General features: G+C 45.7%; 1 protein-coding gene across 1 annotated transcript in view; it reads left to right on the plus strand.

The window, feature by feature from the left end:
- LOC121556691 (protein Jade-1) overlaps nt 1-20,975 on the plus strand; it is an 87,198-nt gene that overhangs the window by 22,055 nt on the left and 44,168 nt on the right. Inside the window, exons 3-4 of the mRNA XM_045215004.1 lie at nt 12,246-12,310; nt 17,377-17,534. Coding sequence (XP_045070939.1) covers nt 12,246-12,310; nt 17,377-17,534 — 223 coding nt within the window. The remainder of the gene's footprint in view (nt 1-12,245; nt 12,311-17,376; nt 17,535-20,975) is intronic.

The raw sequence follows: 20,975 nt of genomic DNA on the forward strand, positions 1-20,975 counted from the left end.
CGTTTGGGAGCCACCCCTCCCCAGCAAGCGCCCCCGTCCGGTCAAGGTCTTCACCCCCCACTGCTATGTCAATCACCCCGTCTGATGGTTATACATCCACTACTCCGCAAAGACCCCACTCCTCTTCAACCACCCCCACTCCTCTTCAACCACCCCCACTGCAGGCCCTGGCACCACTCCCCTCTCTGCAAGTTCATCTGGAGGTGTGGGGGCAGAGAGGAGATCTAGGCCTCAACAGAGGAGAGGGAGAGGGATATGAAACGGAGGACAGGAGAGGGAGATGAAACGGAGGACAGGAGAGGGAGATGAAACGGAGGACAGGAAAGGGATATGAAACGGAGGACAGGAGAGGGAGATGAAACGGAGGACAGGAGAGGGAGATGAAACGGAGGACAGGAGAGGGAGATGAAACGGAGGACATGAGAGGGAGATGAAACGGAGGACAGGAAAGGGAGATGAAACGGAGGACAGGAGAGGGAGATGAAACGGAGGACAGGAAAGGGATATGAAACGGAGGACAGGAGAGGGAGATGAAACGGAGGACAGGAGAGGGAGATGAAACGGAGGACAGGAGAGGGAGATGAAACGGAGGACAGGAGAGGGAGATGAAACGGAGGACATGAGAGGGAGATGAAACGGAGGACAGGAGAGGGAGATGAAACTGAGGACAGGAAAGGGAGATGAAACGGAGGACAGGAGAGGGAGATGAAACGGAGGACAGGAGAGGGAGATGAAACGGAGGACAGGAGAGGGAGATGAAACGGAGGACAGGAGAGGGAGATGAAACGGAGGACAGGAGAGGGAGATGAAACGGAGGACATGAGAGGGAGATGAAACGGAGGACAGGAGAGGGAGATGAAACTGAGGACAGGAGAGGGAGATGAAACTGAGGACAGGAAAGGGAGATGAAACGGAGGACAGGAGAGGGAGATGAAACGGAGGACAGGAGAGGGAGATGAAACGGAGGACAGGAGAGGGAGATGAAACGGAGGACAGGAGAGGGAGATGAAACGGAGGACAGGAGAGGGAGATGAAACGGAGGACAGGAGAGGGAGATGAAACGGAGGACAGGAGAGGGAGATGAAACGGAGGACAGGAGAGGGAGATGAAACGGAGGACAGGAGAGGGAGATGAAACGGAGGACAGGAGAGGGAGATGAAACGGAGGACAGGAGAGGGAGATGAAACGGAGGACAGGAGAGGGAGATGAAACGGAGGACAGGAGAGGGAGATGAAACGGAGGACAGGAGAGGGAGATGAAACGGAGGACAGGAGAGGGAGATGAAACGGAGGACAGGAGAGGGAGATGAAACGGAGGACAGGAGAGGGAGATGAAACGGAGGACAGGAAAGGGAGATGAAACGGAGGACAGGAGAGGGAGATGAAACGGAGGACAGGAGAGGGAGATGAAACGGAGGACAGGAGAGGGAGATGAAACGGAGGACAGGAGAGGGAGATGAAACGGAGGACAGGAGAGGGAGATGAAACTGAGGACAGGAGGCATACGGTCCTTGAAGATGATGAGGAGCCAGAACAGTTTAGGTTTAAACCCCAACGACCTGAAGGCAGTTGGTTGGTGATGAACCATACACCCCCTACAGCTGTTTCAGCTCTACTTTACCGCCGCTATACTGGGAACACTAATTAGTCATACCAACAAGTATGGGGACAGGAAGCAGCAGGGGGGAAGGAAGAGGTCCTGGAAACCTGTCGCCATGGGTGACATGCTCAACTACACTTCCTTGATGATTTACATGGGACTGGTAAAGGTATCAAGACTAGTTGACAACTAGAGCAAGTCCCCACTCTATCGGTTGGAGTTCCCCACCTCCATCATGAGTGAAAACCGATTCTTGGCCATCAACCGTACTCTTCACATGAGTGACCCACAGAGGGATCAGGAGAATGTCCAGAAGAAGAGGACTGCAGGGTATGATTGTCTTGTAAGAGTCAAGCCCCTTTATCATGACATGGTGGAGGCATGCAAAACTTTCTTCCAGCCTGCTCAAAATCTATCTGTAGATGAGCGCATGGTTGCCTCAAATGCTCGAATTGGCTTGAAGCAATATATGAAAAATAAGCTGACCAAATGGGGCTACAAGCTCTGTGCTAGCTGATTCAGCCTCTGCCTACATGTGGAACTTGTTCATCTATGAAGGCAAGGCGATCACCCTCACTGGGAAGGGCCTTAGTCATGACTCTGTCATCCAGCTGATGGACTTCCCCTTATTGGCAGGGGGTACAAGCTCTCTGTGGACAATTTTTATACTAGTCCCATGCTTTTCATAGACCTCTTGAAAAATAAAATAGAGGCTTGTGGCACCAGTCGTCCTAACAGAATGGGTTTCCCCAGGACCAAGGTAAACCACATGACCAAGACAGTGGAGAGGGGGACCATACGTTGGATCAGGACTAACAAGCTGCTTGTTGTGAAATGGAAGGACACTAGGGAAGTAACCATGCTCACCACACAGCATAAGGCATTCAATAACGACCATACCTCAAGGAGGGTGAAAAATGACAATGGGGCGTGCGTGGGGAAGAATGTCCCCGTTTCTGTGAAGGACTACAATGCCAGCATGGGGGGTGTTGACCTATCTGATGAAGGACTACAATGCCAGCATGGGGGGGGGGGGTCGACCTATCTGATCTCTGATAGGCTACTACCAGGTCCTCCACAAGATCAGGAAGTGGTATAAGACTTTGTTTTACCACTTTGTGGACATTGCTACGGTAAATGCTTTCATTCTCCACAAGCAGATGGCCAAATCAAAAGGTCAAACCCCTCTCTCCCAGTTGGCCTTCCGAGAGCAGCTGGTGTTGGAAATGGCTGAATTGGAGGCTCAAAGCAACCTCCCAACCATCACAACCTCCCAACCATCACAACCTCCCAACCATCACAACCTCCCAACCATCACAACCTCCCAACCATTACAACCTCCCAACCATCACAACCTCCCAACCATCACAACCTCCCAACCATCACAACCTCCCAACCATCACAACCTCCCAACCATCACAACCTCCCAACCATCACAACCATCACAACCTCCCAACCATCACAACACCCCCCACTCAAGGTGAGCGCCACTATCCAACACACATGCCAAAAGACAAAAGGAAGAACTGCAAGCATTGTTCAAAACACAGGGGGGAAGAAAAGGGGGAAATGCCAGATCTTCTGTCCGAAATGCCAGTTGGCTTTTTGTTTCCTGGCAGAGAGGGACTGCTTCAACATGCAGGAGCTATGGTGAAAGTCAAATCTAATCATCTACACCTGGGATGTAAAACGAACACGATGCCATTTGTAAATAGTTTATCTTATTTCTATTTTTGCACCTTTTTTAGTGAAGGACACGTGTGTAACCAAGTTTGTGTTTGATAAGACATTTGTATATATTTTTTATGTATATCTGTTGCTTTTATATTGTTTTTGTAAACAGTTCATTTGTATGTGGGACCAATACATTGGATATGCCAAGGCTAAACGTTCAGGCACTTGGGAGAGGATGATAAAACGCTTGGATATCCCCTGTACGTCCCCCGACACCACCACAATGTTTGAGAGAGGTTGGTGTTGTAGAAATGTAGTTTTTATAGTGAACAATAAATTTTAGGCACATCCAGTGTGCAAAAACAGTGCATTTACCACATTCAGACACTTTGGAGAGGTTGAAAGGACAATTTAATGAACCCTGTATACCCCATAACACCACCACAATGTTTGACTGAGGTTGATATGGTAGAAATTGTGTTTTTATACTGAACAAATAGCATTTAGGGATTGCAAATATGTAATAGCACTGGAATTATCTAATTTACAGACATATGCCACTTTGGAGAGGTTTAGGGACACTTGGAAACATTTACATTTTACATTTTAGTCATTTAGCAGACGCTCTTATCCAGAGCGACTTACATGAGCAATTAGGGTTAAGTGCCTTGCTCAAGGGCACATCGACAGATTTTTCACCTAGTCGGCTTGGGGATTAGAACCAGCGACCTTTCGGTTACTGGCACAACGCTCTTACCCACTAAGCTACCTGCCGCCCCGTGACCACACCTGACAACACTCACTAAAACATCTGCCCATTTCTAGTTGTTAGGTCTATCAATCCCTTTTTTAATGATATTGTTCACATGTTGTGGAAGTCATCTGATGTGTTTCCAGCTCTTGTCATCAATAATTCACTTATAGCTTGTCAATGAAAGATGACTTTCAAAATAAAAAAATAATAAAAAAACTAGTTTTGTGTGTGTTTGATCTTGTGTATTCTGAACTATGGAACTCCTATCTATCTTCTGATCATCTCCTCATCATCTCCCAGATGTCGTCTTTCCAAATATAGCAAGTTTTTGCATGTCAGAATCATGTAATTATACATGAATAGCAGTTACTTTTGGGTATGTCTATTTAGGCTGAAATCTACATTTTGCCATTACATTTAAGAGGTTATTAATCAGCTACTTACATTCTTTATAATAGAGATGCACATTTTGGTCAATTTTGCTTCCGACTGACCCTCATTAACCGGTCAACAAACGGTTACATTTTTTCCAAACAGTAAAATTACGTGACCAACAGAAAATACTAACAGAGATCTGTATATTTTATTTATTTTATTTTATTTCACCTTTATTTAACCAGGTAAGCCAGTTGAGAACAAGTTCTCATTTACAACTGCGACCTGGCCAAGATAAAGCAAAGCAGTGCGTTACAAATATGTGGGGTAAACAAAACAAAGTCAAAAATACAACAGAAAATATATATACAGTGTGTTCAAATGTAGCAAGTCATGGAGGTAAGGCAATAAATAGGCCATAGTGCAAAATAATTACTATTAGTTTTAACACTGGAATGCTAGATGTGCAAGAGATTATGTGCAAATAGAGATACTGGGGTGCAAAAGAGCAAAATAAATAACAATATGGGGATGAGGTAGATGGGTGGGCTAATTTCAGATGGGCTGTGTACAGGTGCAGTGATCGGTAAGCTGCTCTGACAACTGATGCTTAAAGTTAGTGAGGGAGATACGTGTCTCCAGCTTCAGAGATTTTTGCAATTCGTTCCAGTCATTGGCAGCAGAGAACTGGAAGGAATGGTGGCCAAAGGAGGTGTTGGCTTTGGGAATGACCAGTGAGATATACCTGCTGGAGCGCAGACTACGGGTGGGTGTTGCTATGGGGACCAATGAGCTAAGATAAGGTGGGGATTTGCCTAGCAGTGATTTATAGATGGACTGGAGCCAGTGGGTTTGGCGACGAATATGTAATGAGGACCAGCCAACAAGAGCGTACAGGTCACAGTGGTGGGTAGTATATGGGGCTTTGGTGACAAAATGGATGGCACTGTGATAGACTACATCCAATTTGCTGAGTAGAGTGTTGGAGGCTATTTTGTAAATGACATCGCCGAAGTCAAGGATCGGTAGGATAGTCAGTTTGGCAGCATGAGTGAAGGAGGCTTTGTTGCGAAATAGGAAGCCGATTCTGGATTTAACTTTGGATTGGAGATTAATGTGAGTCTGGAAGGAGAGTTTACAGTCTAACCAGACACCTGGGTATTTGTAGTTGTCCACATACTCTAGGTCAGACCCGTTGAGAGTAGTGATTCTAGTCGGGTGGGCGGGTGCCAGCAGCGTTCGATTGAAGAGCATGCATTTAGTTTTACTAGTGTTTAAGAGCAGTTGGAGGCTACTGAAGGAGTGTTGTATGGCATTGAAGCTCGTTTGGAGGTTTGTTAACACAGTGTCCAATGAAGGGCCAGATGTATACAAAATGGTGTCGTCTGCGTAGAGGTGGATCTGAGAGTCACCAGCAGCAAGAGCGACATCATTGATATACACAGAGAAAAGAGTCGGCCCAAGAATTGAACCCTGTGGCACCCCCATAGAGACTGCCATAGGTCCAGACAACAGGCCCTCCGATTTGACACATTGAACTCTATCTGAGAAGTAGTTGGTGAACCAGGCGAGGCAGTCATTTGAGAAACCAAGGCTATTTAGTCTGCCAATAAGAATGCGGTGGTTGACAGAGTCGAAAGCCTTGGCCACGTCGATGAAGACGGCTGCACAGTACTGTCTATTATCGATCGCAGTTATAATATCGTTTAGGACCTTGAGCGTGGCTGAAGTGCACCCATGACCAGTTCGGAAACCGGATTGCATAGCGGAGAAGTTTGTTAACTTGGCTTTCAAAAACTTTCGAAAGGCAGGGCAGGATGGATATAGGTCTGTAACAGTTTGGATCTAGAGTATCACCCCCTTTTGAAGAGGGGGATGACCGCGGCAGCTTTCCAATCTCTGGGGATCTCAGACGTTACGAAAGAGAGGTTGAACAGACTAGTAAAAGGGGTTGCGACAATTTCGGCGGCTAGTTTTAGAAAGAAAGGGTCCAGATTGTCTAGCCCAGCTGATTTGTAGGGGTCCAGATTTTGCAGCGCTTTCAAAACATCAGCTGTCTGAATTTGTGTGAAGGAGAAGCGGGGGGGGCATGGGCAAGTTGCAGCGGAGGGTGCAGAGTTGGTGGCCGGGATAGTGGTAGCCAGGTGGAACGCATGGCCAGCCGTAGCAAAATGCTTGTTGAAATTCTCGATTATTGTAGATTTATCGGTGGTGACAGTGTTTCCTAGCCTCAGTGCAGTGGGCAGTTGGGAGGAGGTGCTCTTATTCTCCATGGACTTTACAGTGTCCCAAAACTTTTTGGAGTTAGTGCTACAGGATGCAAATTTCTGTTTGAAAAAGTTAGCCTTTGCTTATAATGACGATGCTTATGTTTCCGCCCTAACAACAAGCTTAGGCCCAAAATAAGCCCATAGAAATGCATTGGACCTATTTTGGACAGATAGCTGGCGAGAGTGAAACCTCTTGCTTCGCCTCTTCCTCTCTGATAAGAGCTGAATGTAAACATGCAACAATAGCAAGCCTATTATCTTACAGTCAAAAGGCTATAAACTGTTATTGAACATACAACTCCTGTAATGAAGCAGCTAATAAAACGCAATTTTCAAACATTTGCCAAAATGCAATTCACGGAAAACAACCATTCTAAACAGCGCACCTAATGCTAGAGGTTCCATATGTGACAGAAATGAACATCCCAGTTAGAAACTTAGAGGGGGAATCTAATAGCAACTACTATGATGGGTTGCTAATATGACTAGGACTGTGCTTCTGGACAATGAAAAAAAGTTTATATGAAAACCAATAGAACAGGAGAGAAATGCTGGTTAATGGCATGAGGAAGTCTTTATAAAATAATTGCCTCTACGCTACTTTGAAGGAAGGCAAAACATGCCTCATTATTTGAATTAAAGTAAAACGTTCAGGTTTCAAACAATTATACTGTTTCAAGCCCACATTACATTATACTGCCTGGACTGGACACCCATGCATACCCCACAAGACATGCCACCAGAGGTCTCTTCACAGTCCCCAAGTCCAGAACAGACTATGGGAGGCGCACAGTACTACATAGAGCCATGACTACATGGAACTCTATTCCACATCAGGTAACTGATGCAAGCAGGAAAATCAGATTTAAAAAACAGATAAAAATCCACCTTATGGAACAGCGGGGACTGTGAAGCAACACAAACATAGACACACTATAACATACGCACTATACACACACCTACACATGGATTTTGTACTGTAGATATGTGGTAGTGGTGGAGTAGGGGCCTGAGGGCACACAGTGTGTTGTGAAATCTGTGAATGTATTGCAATGTAAAAAATTATATAACTGCCTTAATTTTGCTGGACCCCAGGAATGGGGATCCATAATAAATACAAATTACATTATGCTGCCTCAAGCTCACATTGGTGGGTGAATCGCTGATAGTCAACGGTAAGCAGAATATAGCTTATGCATCCGAATGGCGATTGGGAGGCGCACTTTACGAATTGAGATTGAGAAAAGAAAATAGCTTTTTAAATCGGGCCACAAAAGTTAAAACGCGATTGCATTTAGAATTGTTATTTGTTGCGCAATGACTGGGTTTACAAAAACACGTTTCACTCCAGTAGTCTACAGACTCCTCTAACTAGTCTCTACAGACTCCTCTAACTAGTCTCTACAGACTCCTCTAACTAGTCTCTACAGACTCCTCTTACTAGTCTCTACAGACTCCTCTAACTAGTCTCTACAGACTCCTCTAACTAGTCTCTACAGACTCCTCTAACTAGTCTCTACAGACTCCTCTAACTAGTCTCTACAGACTCCTCTAACTAGTCTCTACAGACTCCTCTAACTAGTCTCTACAGACTCCTCTAACTAGTCTCTACAGACTCCTCTAACTAGTCTCTACAGACTCCTCTAACTAGTCTCTACAGACTCCTCTAACTAGTCTCTACAGACTCTTCTAACTAGTCTCTACAGACTCCTCTAACTAGTCTCTACAGACTCCTCTAACTAGTCTCTACAGACTCCTCTAACTAGTCTCTACAGACTCCTCTAACTAGTCTCTACAGACTCTTCTAACTAGTCTCTACAGACTCTTCTAACTAGTCTCTACAGACTCTTCTAACTAGTCTCTACAGACTCCTCTAACTAGTCTCTACAGACTCCTCTAACTAGTCTCTACAGACTCCTCTAACTAGTCTCTACAGACTCCTCTAACTAGTCTCTACAGACTCCTCTAACTAGTCTCTACAGACTCTTCTAACTAGTCTCTACAGACTCCTCTAACTAGTCTCTACAGACTCTTCTAACTAGTCTCTACAGACTCCTCTAACTAGTCTCTACAGACTCTTCTAACTAGTCTCTACAGACTCCTCTAACTAGTCTCTACAGACTCCTCTAACTAGTCTCTACAGACTCCTCTAACTAGTCTCTACAGACTCTTCTAACTAGTCTCTACAGACTCTTCTAACTAGTCTCTACAGACTCTTCTAACTAGTCTCTACAGACTCCTCTAACTAGTCTCTACAGACTCCTCTAACTAGTCTCTACAGACTCTTCTAACTAGTCTCTACAGACTCCTCTAACTAGTCTCTACAGACTCCTCTAACTAGTCTCTACAGACTCTTCTAACTAGTCTCTACAGACTCCTCTAACTAGTCTCTACAGACTCCTCTAACTAGTCTCTACAGACTTTATGAGGAGCTACTCTGGCACTGTCTGACAGGTGGTAGGATATTCCCCTCTAACTACTCTGTAGATATACTATACAGGAGGAACTACTCTGTAGATATACTATACAGGAGGAACTACTCTGTAGATATACTATACAGGAGGAACTACTCTGTAGATATACTATACAGGAGGAACTACTCTGTAGATATACTATACAGGAGGAACTACTCTGTAGATATACTATACAGGAGGAACTACTCTGTAGATATACTATACAGGAGGAACTACTCTGTAGATATACTATACAGGAGGAACTACTATACAGGAGGAACTACTCTGTAGATATACTATACAGGAGGAACTACTCTGTAGATAGAATATACAGGAGGAACTACTCTGTAGATATACTATACAGGAGGAACTACTCTGTAGATACACTATACAGGAGGAACTACTCTGTAGATATACTATACAGGAGGAACTACTCTGTAGATATACTATACATAGAATATACAGGAGGAACTACTCTGTAGATATACTATACATAGAATATACAGGAGGAACTACTCTGTAGATATACTATACATAGAATATACAGGAGGAACTACTCTGTAGATATACTATACATAGAATATACAGGAGGAACTACTCTGTAGATATACTATACAGGAGGAACTACTCTGTAGACATACTATACATAGAATATACAGGAGGAACTACTCTGTAGATATACTATACATAGAATATACAGGAGGAACTACTCTGTAGATATACTATACAGGAGGAACTACTCTGTAGATATACTATACAGGAGGAACTACTCTGTAGATATACTATACAGGAGGAACTACTCTGTAGATATACTATACAGGAGGAACTACTCTGTAGATATACTATACAGGAGGAACTACTCTGTAGATATACTATACAGGAGGAACTACTCTGTAGATATACTATACAGGAGGAACTACTCTGTAGATAGAATATACAGGAGGAACTACTCTGTAGATATACTATACAGGAGGAACTACTCTGTAGATACACTATACAGGAGGAACTACTCTGTAGATATACTATACAGGAGGAACTACTCTGTAGATATACTATACATAGAATATACAGGAGGAACTACTCTGTAGATATACTATACATAGAATATACAGGAGGAACTACTCTGTAGATATACTATACATAGAATATACAGGGAGGAACTACTCTGTAGATATACTATACATAGAATATACAGGAGGAACTACTCTGTAGATATACTATACAGGAGGAACTACTCTGTAGATATACTATACATAGAATATACAGGAGGAACTACTCTGTAGATATACTATACATAGAATATACAGGAGGAACTACTCTGTAGATATACTATACATAGAATATACAGGAGGAACTACTCTGTAGATATACTATACATAGAATATACAGGAGGAACTACTCTGTAGATATACTATACAGGAGGAACTACTCTGTAGACATACTATACATAGAATATACAGGAGGAAATACTCTGTAGATATACTATACAGGAGGAACTACTCTGTAGATATACTATACATAGAATATACAGGAGGAACTACTCTGTAGATATACTATACAGGAGGAACTACTCTGTAGATATACTATACAGGAGGAACTACTCTGTAGATATACTATACAGGAGGAACTACTCTGTAGATATACTATACAGGAGGAACTACTCTGTAGATATACTATACAGGAGGAACTACTCTGTAGATATACTATACAGGAGGAACTACTCTGTAGATATACTATACATAGAATATACAGGAGGAACTACTCTGTAGATATACTATACAGGAGGAACTACTCTGTAGATATACTATACATAGAATATACAGGAGGAACTACTCTGTAGATATACTATACATAGAATATACAGGAGGAACTACTCTGTAGATATACTATACATAGAATATACAGGAGGAACTACTCTGTAGATATACTATACATAGAATATACAGGAGGAACTACTCTGTAGATATACTATACAGGAGGAACTACTCTGTAGCTATACTATACATAGAATATACAGGAGGAACTACTCTGTAGATATACTATACATAGAATATACAGGAGGAACTACTCTGTAGATATACTATACAGGAGGAACTACTCTGTAGATATACTATACATAGAATATACAGGAGGAACTACTCTGTAGATATACTATACATAGAATATACAGGAGGAACTACTCTGTAGATATACTATACATAGAATATACAGGAGGAACTACTCTGTAGATATACTATACATAGAATATACAGGAGGAACTACTCTGTAGATATACTATACAGGAGGAACTACTCTGTAGATATACTATACATAGAATATACAGGAGGAACTACTCTGTAGATATACTATACATAGAATATACAGGAGGAACTACTCTGTAGATATACTATACATAGAATATACAGGAGGAACTACTCTGTAGATATACTATACATAGAATATACAGGAGGAACTACTCTGTAGATATACTATACAGGAGGAACTACTCTGTAGCTATACTATACATAGAATATACAGGAGGAACTACTCTGTAGATATACTATACATAGAATATACAGGAGGAACTACTCTGTAGATATACTATACAGGAGGAACTACTCTGTAGATATACTATACATAGAATATACAGGAGGAACTACTCTGTAGATATACTATACATAGAATATACAGGAGGAACTACTCTGTAGATATACTATACATAGAATATACAGGAGGAACTACTCTGTAGATATACTATACATAGAATATACAGGAGGAACTACTCTGTAGATATACTATACAGGAGGAACTACTCTGTAGATATACTATACAGGAGGAACTACTCTGTAGATATACTATACATATACAATACATTTACATTTATGTCATTTAGCTGACGCTCTTATCCAGAGCGACTTACAGTTAGTGAGTGCATACATTATTATTTTCATACTGGCCCCCCGTGGGAAACGAACCCACAACCCTGGCGTTGCAAACGCCATGCTCTATCAACTGAGCTACATCCCTGCCGGCCATTCCCTCCCCTACCCTGGACGACGCTGGGCCAATTGTGAGCCTACAAGTAGGGAAAAGATCATTGAGATGACTGAAGTCTGATGTCATTTCTCTGTCATCTCTAAGGTAACTCCACTTCCTGGTCCCAACATTCTCAACCCAGGAGAGCCAATGGGAAGAAGCCCTCAGAGGTAAGTCACCCCACACCTAACCCCTTACCCAGCTTCTCTCTGCCTGTTGCTGTCTGCTGCCGAAGGACGTCTGTCTATGTCCCAGGTAGTTAGTGATCTGTCTGTCTGTCTCTCTATGTCCCAGGTAGTTAGTGATCTGTCTGTCTGTCTCTCTATGTCCCAGGTAGTTAGTGATCTGTCTGTCTGTCTCTCTATGTCCCAGGTAGTTAGTGATCTGTCTGTCTGTGTCTCTATGTCCCAGGTAGTTAGTGATCTGTCTGTGTCTCTATGTCCCAGGTAGTTAGTGATCTGTCTGTCTGTCTCTCTATGTCCCAGGTAGTTAGTGATCTGTCTGTCTGTGTCTCTATGTCCCAGGTAGTTAGTGATCTGTCTGTGTCTCTATGTCCCAGGTAGTTAGTGATCTGTCTGTCTGTGTCTCTATGTCCCAGGTAGTTAGTGATCTGTCTGTGTCTCTATGTCCCAGGTAGTTAGTGATCTGTCTGTGTCTCTATGTCCCAGGTAGTTAGTAATCTGTCTGTCTCTATGTCCCAGGTAGTTAGTGATCTGTCTGTCTGTCTCTCTATGTCCCAGGTAGTTAGTGATCTGTCTGTCTGTGTCTCTATGTCCCAGGTAGTTAGTGATCTGTCTGTGTCTCTATGTCCCAGGTAGTTAGTAATCTGTCTGTCTGTCTCTCTATGTCCCAGGTAGTTAGTGATCTGTCTGTCTCTATGTCCCAGGTAGTTAGTGATCTGTCTGTCTGTGTCTCTATGTCCCAGGTAGTTAGTGATCTGTCTGTGTCTCTATGTCCCAGGTAGTTAGTGATCTGTCTGTGTCTCTATGTCCCAGGTAGTTAGTGATCTGTCTGTCCCTATGTCCCAGGTAGTTAGTGATCTGTCTGTCTGTCTCTCTATGTCCCAGGTAGTTAGTGATCTGTCTGTCTGTGTCTCTATGTCCCAGGTAGTTAGTGATCTGTCTGTGTCTCTATGTCCCAGGTAGTTAGTGATCTGTCTGTCTGTGTCTCTATGTCCCAGGTAGTTAGTGATCTGTCTGTCTCTATGTCCCAGGTAGTTAGTGATCTGTCTGTCTGTGTCTCTATGTCCCAGGTAGTTAGTGATCTGTCTGTCTGTGTCTCTATGTCCCAGGTAGTTAGTGATCTGTCTGTCTGTCTCTCTATGTCCCAGGTAGTTAGTGATCTGTCTGTCTGTGTCTCTATGTCCCAGGTAGTTAGTGATCTGTCTGTGTCTCTATGTCCCAGGTAGTTAGTAATCTGTCTGTCTGTCTCTCTATGTCCCAGGTAGTTAGTGATCTGTCTGTCTCTATGTCCCAGGTAGTTAGTGATCTGTCTGTCTGTGTCTCTATGTCCCAGGTAGTTAGTGATCTGTCTGTGTCTCTATGTCCCAGGTAGTTAGTGATCTGTCTGTGTCTCTATGTCCCAGGTAGTTAGTGATCTGTCTGTCCCTATGTCCCAGGTAGTTAGTGATCTGTCTGTCTGTCTCTCTATGTCCCAGGTAGTTAGTGATCTGTCTGTCTGTGTCTCTATGTCCCAGGTAGTTAGTGATCTGTCTGTCCCTATGTCCCAGGTAGTTAGTGATCTGTCTGTCTGTCTCTCTATGTCCCAGGTAGTTAGTGATCTGTCTGTCTGTGTCTCTATGTCCCAGGTAGTTAGTGATCTGTCTGTCTCTATGTCCCAGGTAGTTAGTGATCTGTCTGTCTCTATGTCCCAGGTAGTTAGTAATCTGTCTGTCCCTATGTCCCAGGTAGTTAGTGATCTGTCTGTGTCCCTATGTCCCAGGTAGTTAGTAATCTGTCTGTCTGTGTCCCTATGTCCCAGGTAGTTAGTGATCTGTCTGTCTCTATGTCCCAGGTAGTTAGTAATCTGTCTGTCTGTGTCCCTATGTCCCAGGTAGTTAGTGATCTTTCTGTGTCTCTATGTCCCAGGTAGTTAGTAATCTGTCTGTCTGTGTCCCTATGTCCCAGGTAGTTAGTGATCTGTCTGTGTCTCTATGTCCCAGGTAGTTAGTGATCTGTCTGTCCCTATGTCCCAGGTAGTTAGTGATCTGTCTGTGTCTCTATGTCCCAGGTAGTTAGTGTTCTGTCTGTCTGTGTCTCTATGTCCCAGGTAGTTAGTGATCTGTCTGTCTGTCTCTCTATGTCCCAGGTAGTTAGTGATCTGTCTGTGTCTCTATGTCCCAGGTAGTTAGTGATCTGTCTGTCTGTGTCTCTATGTCCCAGGTAGTTAGTGATCTGTCTGTGTCTCTATGTCCCAGGTAGTTAGTGATCTGTCTGTGTCCCTATGTCCCAGGTAGTTAGTGATCTGTCTGTCTGTGTCTCTATGTCCCAGGTAGTTAGTGATCTGTCTGTCCCTATGTCCCAGGTAGTTAGTGTTCTGTCTGTGTCCCTATGTCCCAGGTAGTTAGTGATCTGTCTGTCTGTGTCTCTATGTCCCAGGTAGTTAGTGTTCTGTCTGTGTCCCTATGTCCCAGGTAGTTAGTGATCTGTCTGTCCCTATGTCCCAGGTAGTTAGTGTTCTGTCTGTGTCCCTATGTCCCAGGTAGTTAGTGATCTGTCTGTCTGTGTCTCTATGTCCCAGGTAGTTAGTGATCTGTCTGTCTGTGTCCCTATGTCCCAGGTAGTTAGTGATCTGTCTGTCTGTCTCTCTATGTCCCAGGTAGTTAGTGATCTGTCTGTCTGTGTCTCTATGTCCCAGGTAGTTAGTGATCTGTCTGTCTCTATGTCCCAGGTAGTTAGTGATCTGTCTGTCCCTATGTCCCAGGTAGTTAGTGATCTGTCTGTCTGTGTCCCTATGTCCCAGGTAGTTAGTGATCTTTCTGTGTCTCTATGTCCCAGGTAGTTAGTGATCTTTCTGTGTCTCTATGTCCCAGGTAGTTAGTAATCTGTCTGTCTGTGTCTCTATGTCCCAGGTAGTTAGTGATCTGTCTGTCTCTATGTCCCAGGTAGTTAGTGATCTGTCTGTCTGTGTCCCTATGTCCCAGGTAATGAATGATCTGTCTGTCTGTCTCTCTATGTCCCAGGTAGTTAGTGTTCTGTCTGTCTGTGTCTCTATGTCCCAGGTAGTTAGTGATCTGTCTGTCTCTCTATGTCCCAGGTAGTTAGTGATCTGTCTGTCTGTCTCTCTATGTCCCAGGTAGTTAGTGATCTGTCTGTCTGTGTCTCTATGTCCCAGGTAGTTAGTGATCTGTCTGTCTGTCTCTCTATGTCCCAGGTAGTTAGTGATCTTTCTGTGTCTCTATGTCCCAGGTAGTTAGTAATCTGTCTGTCTGTGTCTCTATGTCCCAGGTAGTTAGTGATCTGTCTGTCTGTGTCCCTATGTCCCAGGTAGTTAGTGATCTGTCTGTCTCTATGTCCCAGGTAGTTAGTGATCTGTCTGTCTGTGTCCCTATGTCCCAGGTAATGAATGATCTGTCTGTCTGTGTCCCTATGTCCCAGGTTTTTAGTGAGGGTTCTGTCTGTGTCCCTATGTCCCAGATATTTAGTGATTAGTCTGTGTCCCTATGTCAAATCAAATTTTATTTGTCACATACACGTGTTTAGCAGATGTTATTGCTTGTGTAGCGAAATGCTTGTGCTTCTAGCTCCGACAGTACAGTAATATCTAACAAGTAATATCTAGCAATTTCACAACATATACCCAATACACACAAATCTAAGTAAGGAATGGAATTGACAATATATACATATATGGACGAGCAATGACAGAGCGGCATGGACTAAGATACAGTAGAATATTATAGAATACACTACAGTGAGGGAAAAAGGTAATTGATCCCCTGCTGATTTTGTACGTTTTCCCACTGACAAAGAAATGATCAGTCTAGACTTTTTATGGTAGGTTTATTTGAACAGTGAGAGACAGAATAACAACAACAAAATCCAGAAAAACGCATGTCAAAAATGTTATAAATTGATTTGCATTTGAATGAGGGAAATAACAATTGTTTTATTTATTTTTTCTTCAAAATCATCTCGCGGGCCGGATTAAATCCGTTTGCGGGCCTGATCCGGCCCGCGGGCCGGACGTTTGACACCCCTGCTCTAGAGTCATTTGTGTGTCCTAATTATTTAATCAAACAGTGCGCTTAAAGCTTCAGACAAGCTCAGTGCATATAGTTGATTTTATATATGGAAAAACACATGTTTTAAAAATGTTGACCAATCACCAATCACGAAAGAACAGACGACTCTCAGTCCTACCCTACACTCATCAAGTATTTACTGAGTGTCTGTCTGTGTCTCTATGTCCCTAGTAGTTAGTGATCTGTCTGTGTCTCTATGTCCCTAGTAGTTAGTGATCTGTCTCTGTGTCCCTATGTCCCTGGTAGTTAGTGATCTGTCTGTCTGTGTCCCTATGTCCCAAGTATTTAGTGATCTGTCTGTCTGTGTCCCTATGTCCCTGGTATTTAGTGATCTGTCTGTGTCCCTATGTCCCTGGTATTTAGTGATCTGTCTGTCTGTCTCTCTATTTCCCAGGTATTTAATGATCTGTCTGTCTGTGTCCCTATGTCCCAAGTATTTAGTGATCTGTCTGTCTGTGTCCCTATGTCCCAAGTATTTAGTGATCTGTCTGTCTGTGTCCCTATGTCCCTGGTATTTAGTGATCTGTCTGTCTGTCTCTCTATTTCCCAGGTATTTAATGATCTGTCTGTCTGTGTCCCTATGTCCCAGGTATTTAATGATCTGTCTGTCTGTGTCCCTATGTCCCAGGAATTTAGTGAGTGATCTGTCTGTCTGTGTCCCTATGTCCCAGGAATTTAGTGAGTGATCTGTCTGTCTGTGTCCCTATGTCCCAGGTATTTAGTGATCTGTCTGTGTCCCTATGTCCCTGGTATTTAGTGAGTGATCTGTCTGTCTGTGTCCCTATGTCCCAGGAATTTAGTGAGTGATCTGTCTGTCTGTGTCCCTATGTCCCAGGAATTTAGTGAGTGATCTGTCTGTCTGTGTCCCTATGTCCCAGGTATTTAGTGATCTGTCTGTGTCCCTATGTCCCTGGTATTTAGTGATTTGTCTGTCTGTGTCCCTATGTCCCAGGTATTAAGTGAGTGTCCGGTCAATGTTCCTGTGTTGTGCAGGTGTTCAGGACAGACTTCATCACGGCCATGAAGCTCCATGACACATACCATCTGAACCCAGAGGATTACTACGTCCTGGCTGACCCCTGGAGACAGGAGTGGGAGAAGGGAGTCCAGGTCCCTGTCAGCCCTCACACCATCCCCCAGCCTGTAGCCCGGTAGGACATGTAGCTCAGTAGGACATGTAGCCTAAACACCATCCCTCAGCCTGTAGCCCGGTAGGACATGTAGCATGTAGGACATGTAGCTCAGTAGGACATGTAGCCTAAACACCATCCCTCAGCCTGTAGCCCGGTAGGACATGTAGCATGTAGAACATGTAGCCTAAACACCATCCCTCAGCCTGTAGTCCGGTAGGACATGTAGCTCAGTAGGACATGTAGCCTAAACACCATCCCTCAGCCTGTAGTCCGGTAGGACATGTAGCTCAGTAGGACATGTAGCCTAAACACCATCCCTCAGCCTGTAGTCCGGTAGGACATGTAGCCTGGTAGGACATGTAGCCTAAACACCATCCCTCAGCCTGTTGCCTGGTAGGACATGTAGCCTAAACACCATCCCTCAGCCTGTTGCCTGGTAGGACATGTAGCCTAAACACCATCCCTCAGCCTGTTGCCCGGTAGGACATGTAGCCTGGTAGGACATGTAGCCTAAACACCATCCCTCACACTGTAGCCTGGTGGGACATGTATCCTAAACACCATCCCTCAGCCTCTAACCTGGTAGGACATGTAGCCTAATCATCATCCCTCAGCCTGTAGCCCGCTAGGACATGTAGCCTAAACACCATCCCTCAGATTCTAGCCCGGTAGGACATGTAGCCTAAACACTATCCCTCAGCCTGCAGCCTGGTGGGACATGTAGCCTAAACACCATCCCTCTGCCTGCAGCCTGGTGGGACATGTAGCCTAAACACCATCCCTCAGCCTGTTGCCTGGTAGGACATGTAGCCTAAACACCATCCCTCAGCCTGTTGCCTGGTGGGACATGTAGCCTAAACACCATCCCTCAGCCTGTTGCCTGGTGAGACATGTAGCCTAAACACCATCCCTCAGCCTGTTGCCTGGTGGGACATGTAGCCTAGACACCATCCCTCAGCCTGTTGCCTGGTGGGACATGTAGCCTAGACACCATCCCTCAGATTCTAGCCTGGTGGGACATGTAGCCTAAACACCATCCCTCAGCCTGTTGCCTGGTGGGACATGTAGCCTAAACACCATCCCTCAGCCTGTTGCCTGGTGAGACATGTAGCCTAAACACCATCCCTCAGCCTGTTGCCTGGTGGGACATGTAGCCTAGACACCATCCCTCAGCCTGTTGCCTGGTGGGACATGTAGCCTAGACACCATCCCTCAGCCTGTTGCCTGGTGGGACATGTAGCCTAGACACCATCCCTCAGCCTGTTGCCTGGTGGGACATGTAGCCTAAACACCATCCCTCAGCCTGTTGCCTGGTGGGACATGTAGCCTAGACACCATCCCTCAGCCTGTTGCCTGGTGGGACATGTAGCCTAAACACCATCCCTCAGCCTGTTGCCTGGTGGGACCATCCCTCAGCCTGTTGCCTGGTGGGACATGTAGCCTAGACACCATCCCTCAGCCTGTTGTCCGGTAGGACATGTAGCCTGGTGGGACATGTAGCCTAAACACCATCCCTCAGCCTGTTGCCTGGTGGGACATGTAGCCTAGACACCATCCCTCAGCCTGTTGCCTGGTGGGACATGTAGCCTAGACACCATCCCTCAGCCTGTTGCCTGGTGGGACATGTAGCCTAGACACCATCCCTCAGCCTGTTGTCCGGTAGGACATGTAGCCTGGTGGGACATGTAGCCTAGACACCATCCCTCAGCCTGTTGCCTGGTGGGACATGTAGCCTAAACACCATCCCTCAGCCTGTTGCCTGGTGGGACCATCCCTCAGCCTGTTGCCTGGTGGGACCATCCCTCTGCCTGTTGCCTGGTGGGACCATCCCTCTGCCTGTTGCCCGGTAGGACATGTAGCCTAGACACCATCCCTCAGCCTGTTGCCTGGTGGGACCATCCCTCAGCCTGTTGCCTGGTGGGACCATCCCTCAGCCTGTTGCCTGGTGGGACATGTAGCCTAGACACCATCCCTCAGCCTGTTGCCTGGTGGGACATGTAGCCTAGACACCATCCCTCAGCCTGTTGCCTGGTGGGACATGTAGCCTAAACACCATCCCTCAGCCTGTTGCCTGGTGGGACATGTAGCCTAGACACCATCCCTCAGCCTGTTGCCTGGTGGGACATGTAGCCTAGACACCATCCCTCAGCCTGTTGCCTGGTGGGACATGTAGCCTAGACACCATCCCTCAGCCTGTTGCCTGGTGGGACATGTAGCCTAAACACCATCCCTCAGCCTGTTGCCTGGTGGGACATGTAGCCTAGACACCATCCCTCAGCCTGTTGCCTGGTGGGACATGTAGCCTAGACACCATCCCTCAGCCTGTTGCCTGGTAGGACATGTAGCCTAGACACCATCCCTCAGCCTGTTGTCCGGTAGGACATGTAGCCTGGTGGGACATGTAGCCTAAACACCATCCCTCAGCCTGTTGCCTGGTGGGACATGTAGCCTAGACACCATCCCTCAGCCTGTTGCCTGGTAGGACATGTAGCCTAGACACCATCACTCAGCATGTTGTCCGGTAGGACATGTAGCCTGGTGGGACATGTAGCCTAAACACCATCCCTCAGCCTGTTGCCTGGTGGGACATGTAGCCTAGACACCATCCCTCAGCCTGTTGCCTGGTGGGACATGTAGCCTAGACACCATCCCTCAGCCTGTTGCCTGGTGGGACATGTAGCCTAGACACCATCCCTCAGCCTGTTGCCTGGTAGGACATGTAGCCTAGACACCATCCCTCAGCCTGTTGTCCGGTAGGGACATGTAGCCTGGTGGGACATGTAGCCTAAACACCATCCCTCAGCCTGTTGCCTGGTGGGACATGTAGCCTAGACACCATCCCTCAGCCTGTTGCCTGGTAGGACATGTAGCCTAGACACCATCCCTCAGCCTGTTGTCCGGTAGGACATGTAGCCTGGTGGGACATGTAGCCTAAACACCATCCCTCAGCCTGTTGCCTGGTGGGACATGTAGCCTAGACACCATCCCTCAGCCTGTTGCCTGGTGGGACATGTAGCCTAGACACCATCCCTCAGCCTGTTGCCTGGTGGGACATGTAGCCTAGACACCATCCCTCAGCCTGTTGTCCGGTAGGACATGTAGCCTGGTGGGACATGTAGCCTAGACACCATCCTCCAGCCTGTAGCCCGGTAGGACATGCAGCCTGGTAGGGCATGTAGCCTAGACACCATCCCTCAGCCTGTTGCCTGGTGGGACATGTAGCCTAGACACCATCCCTCAGCCTGTTGCCTGGTGGGACATTTAGCCTACACACCATCCCTCAGCCTGTTGCCTGGTGGGACATGTAGCCTAGACACCATCCCTCAGCCTGTTGCCTGGTGGGACCATCCCTCAGCCTGTTGCCTGGTGGGACCATCCCTCAGCCTGTTGCCTGGTGGGACATGTAGCCTAGACACCATCCCTCAGCCTGTTGCCTGGTGGGACATGTAGCCTAGACAC

Source organism: Coregonus clupeaformis, unplaced genomic scaffold, assembly GCF_020615455.1.
Source record: "Coregonus clupeaformis isolate EN_2021a unplaced genomic scaffold, ASM2061545v1 scaf0350, whole genome shotgun sequence".
NCBI classification, from domain to species: domain Eukaryota; kingdom Metazoa; phylum Chordata; class Actinopteri; order Salmoniformes; family Salmonidae; genus Coregonus; species Coregonus clupeaformis.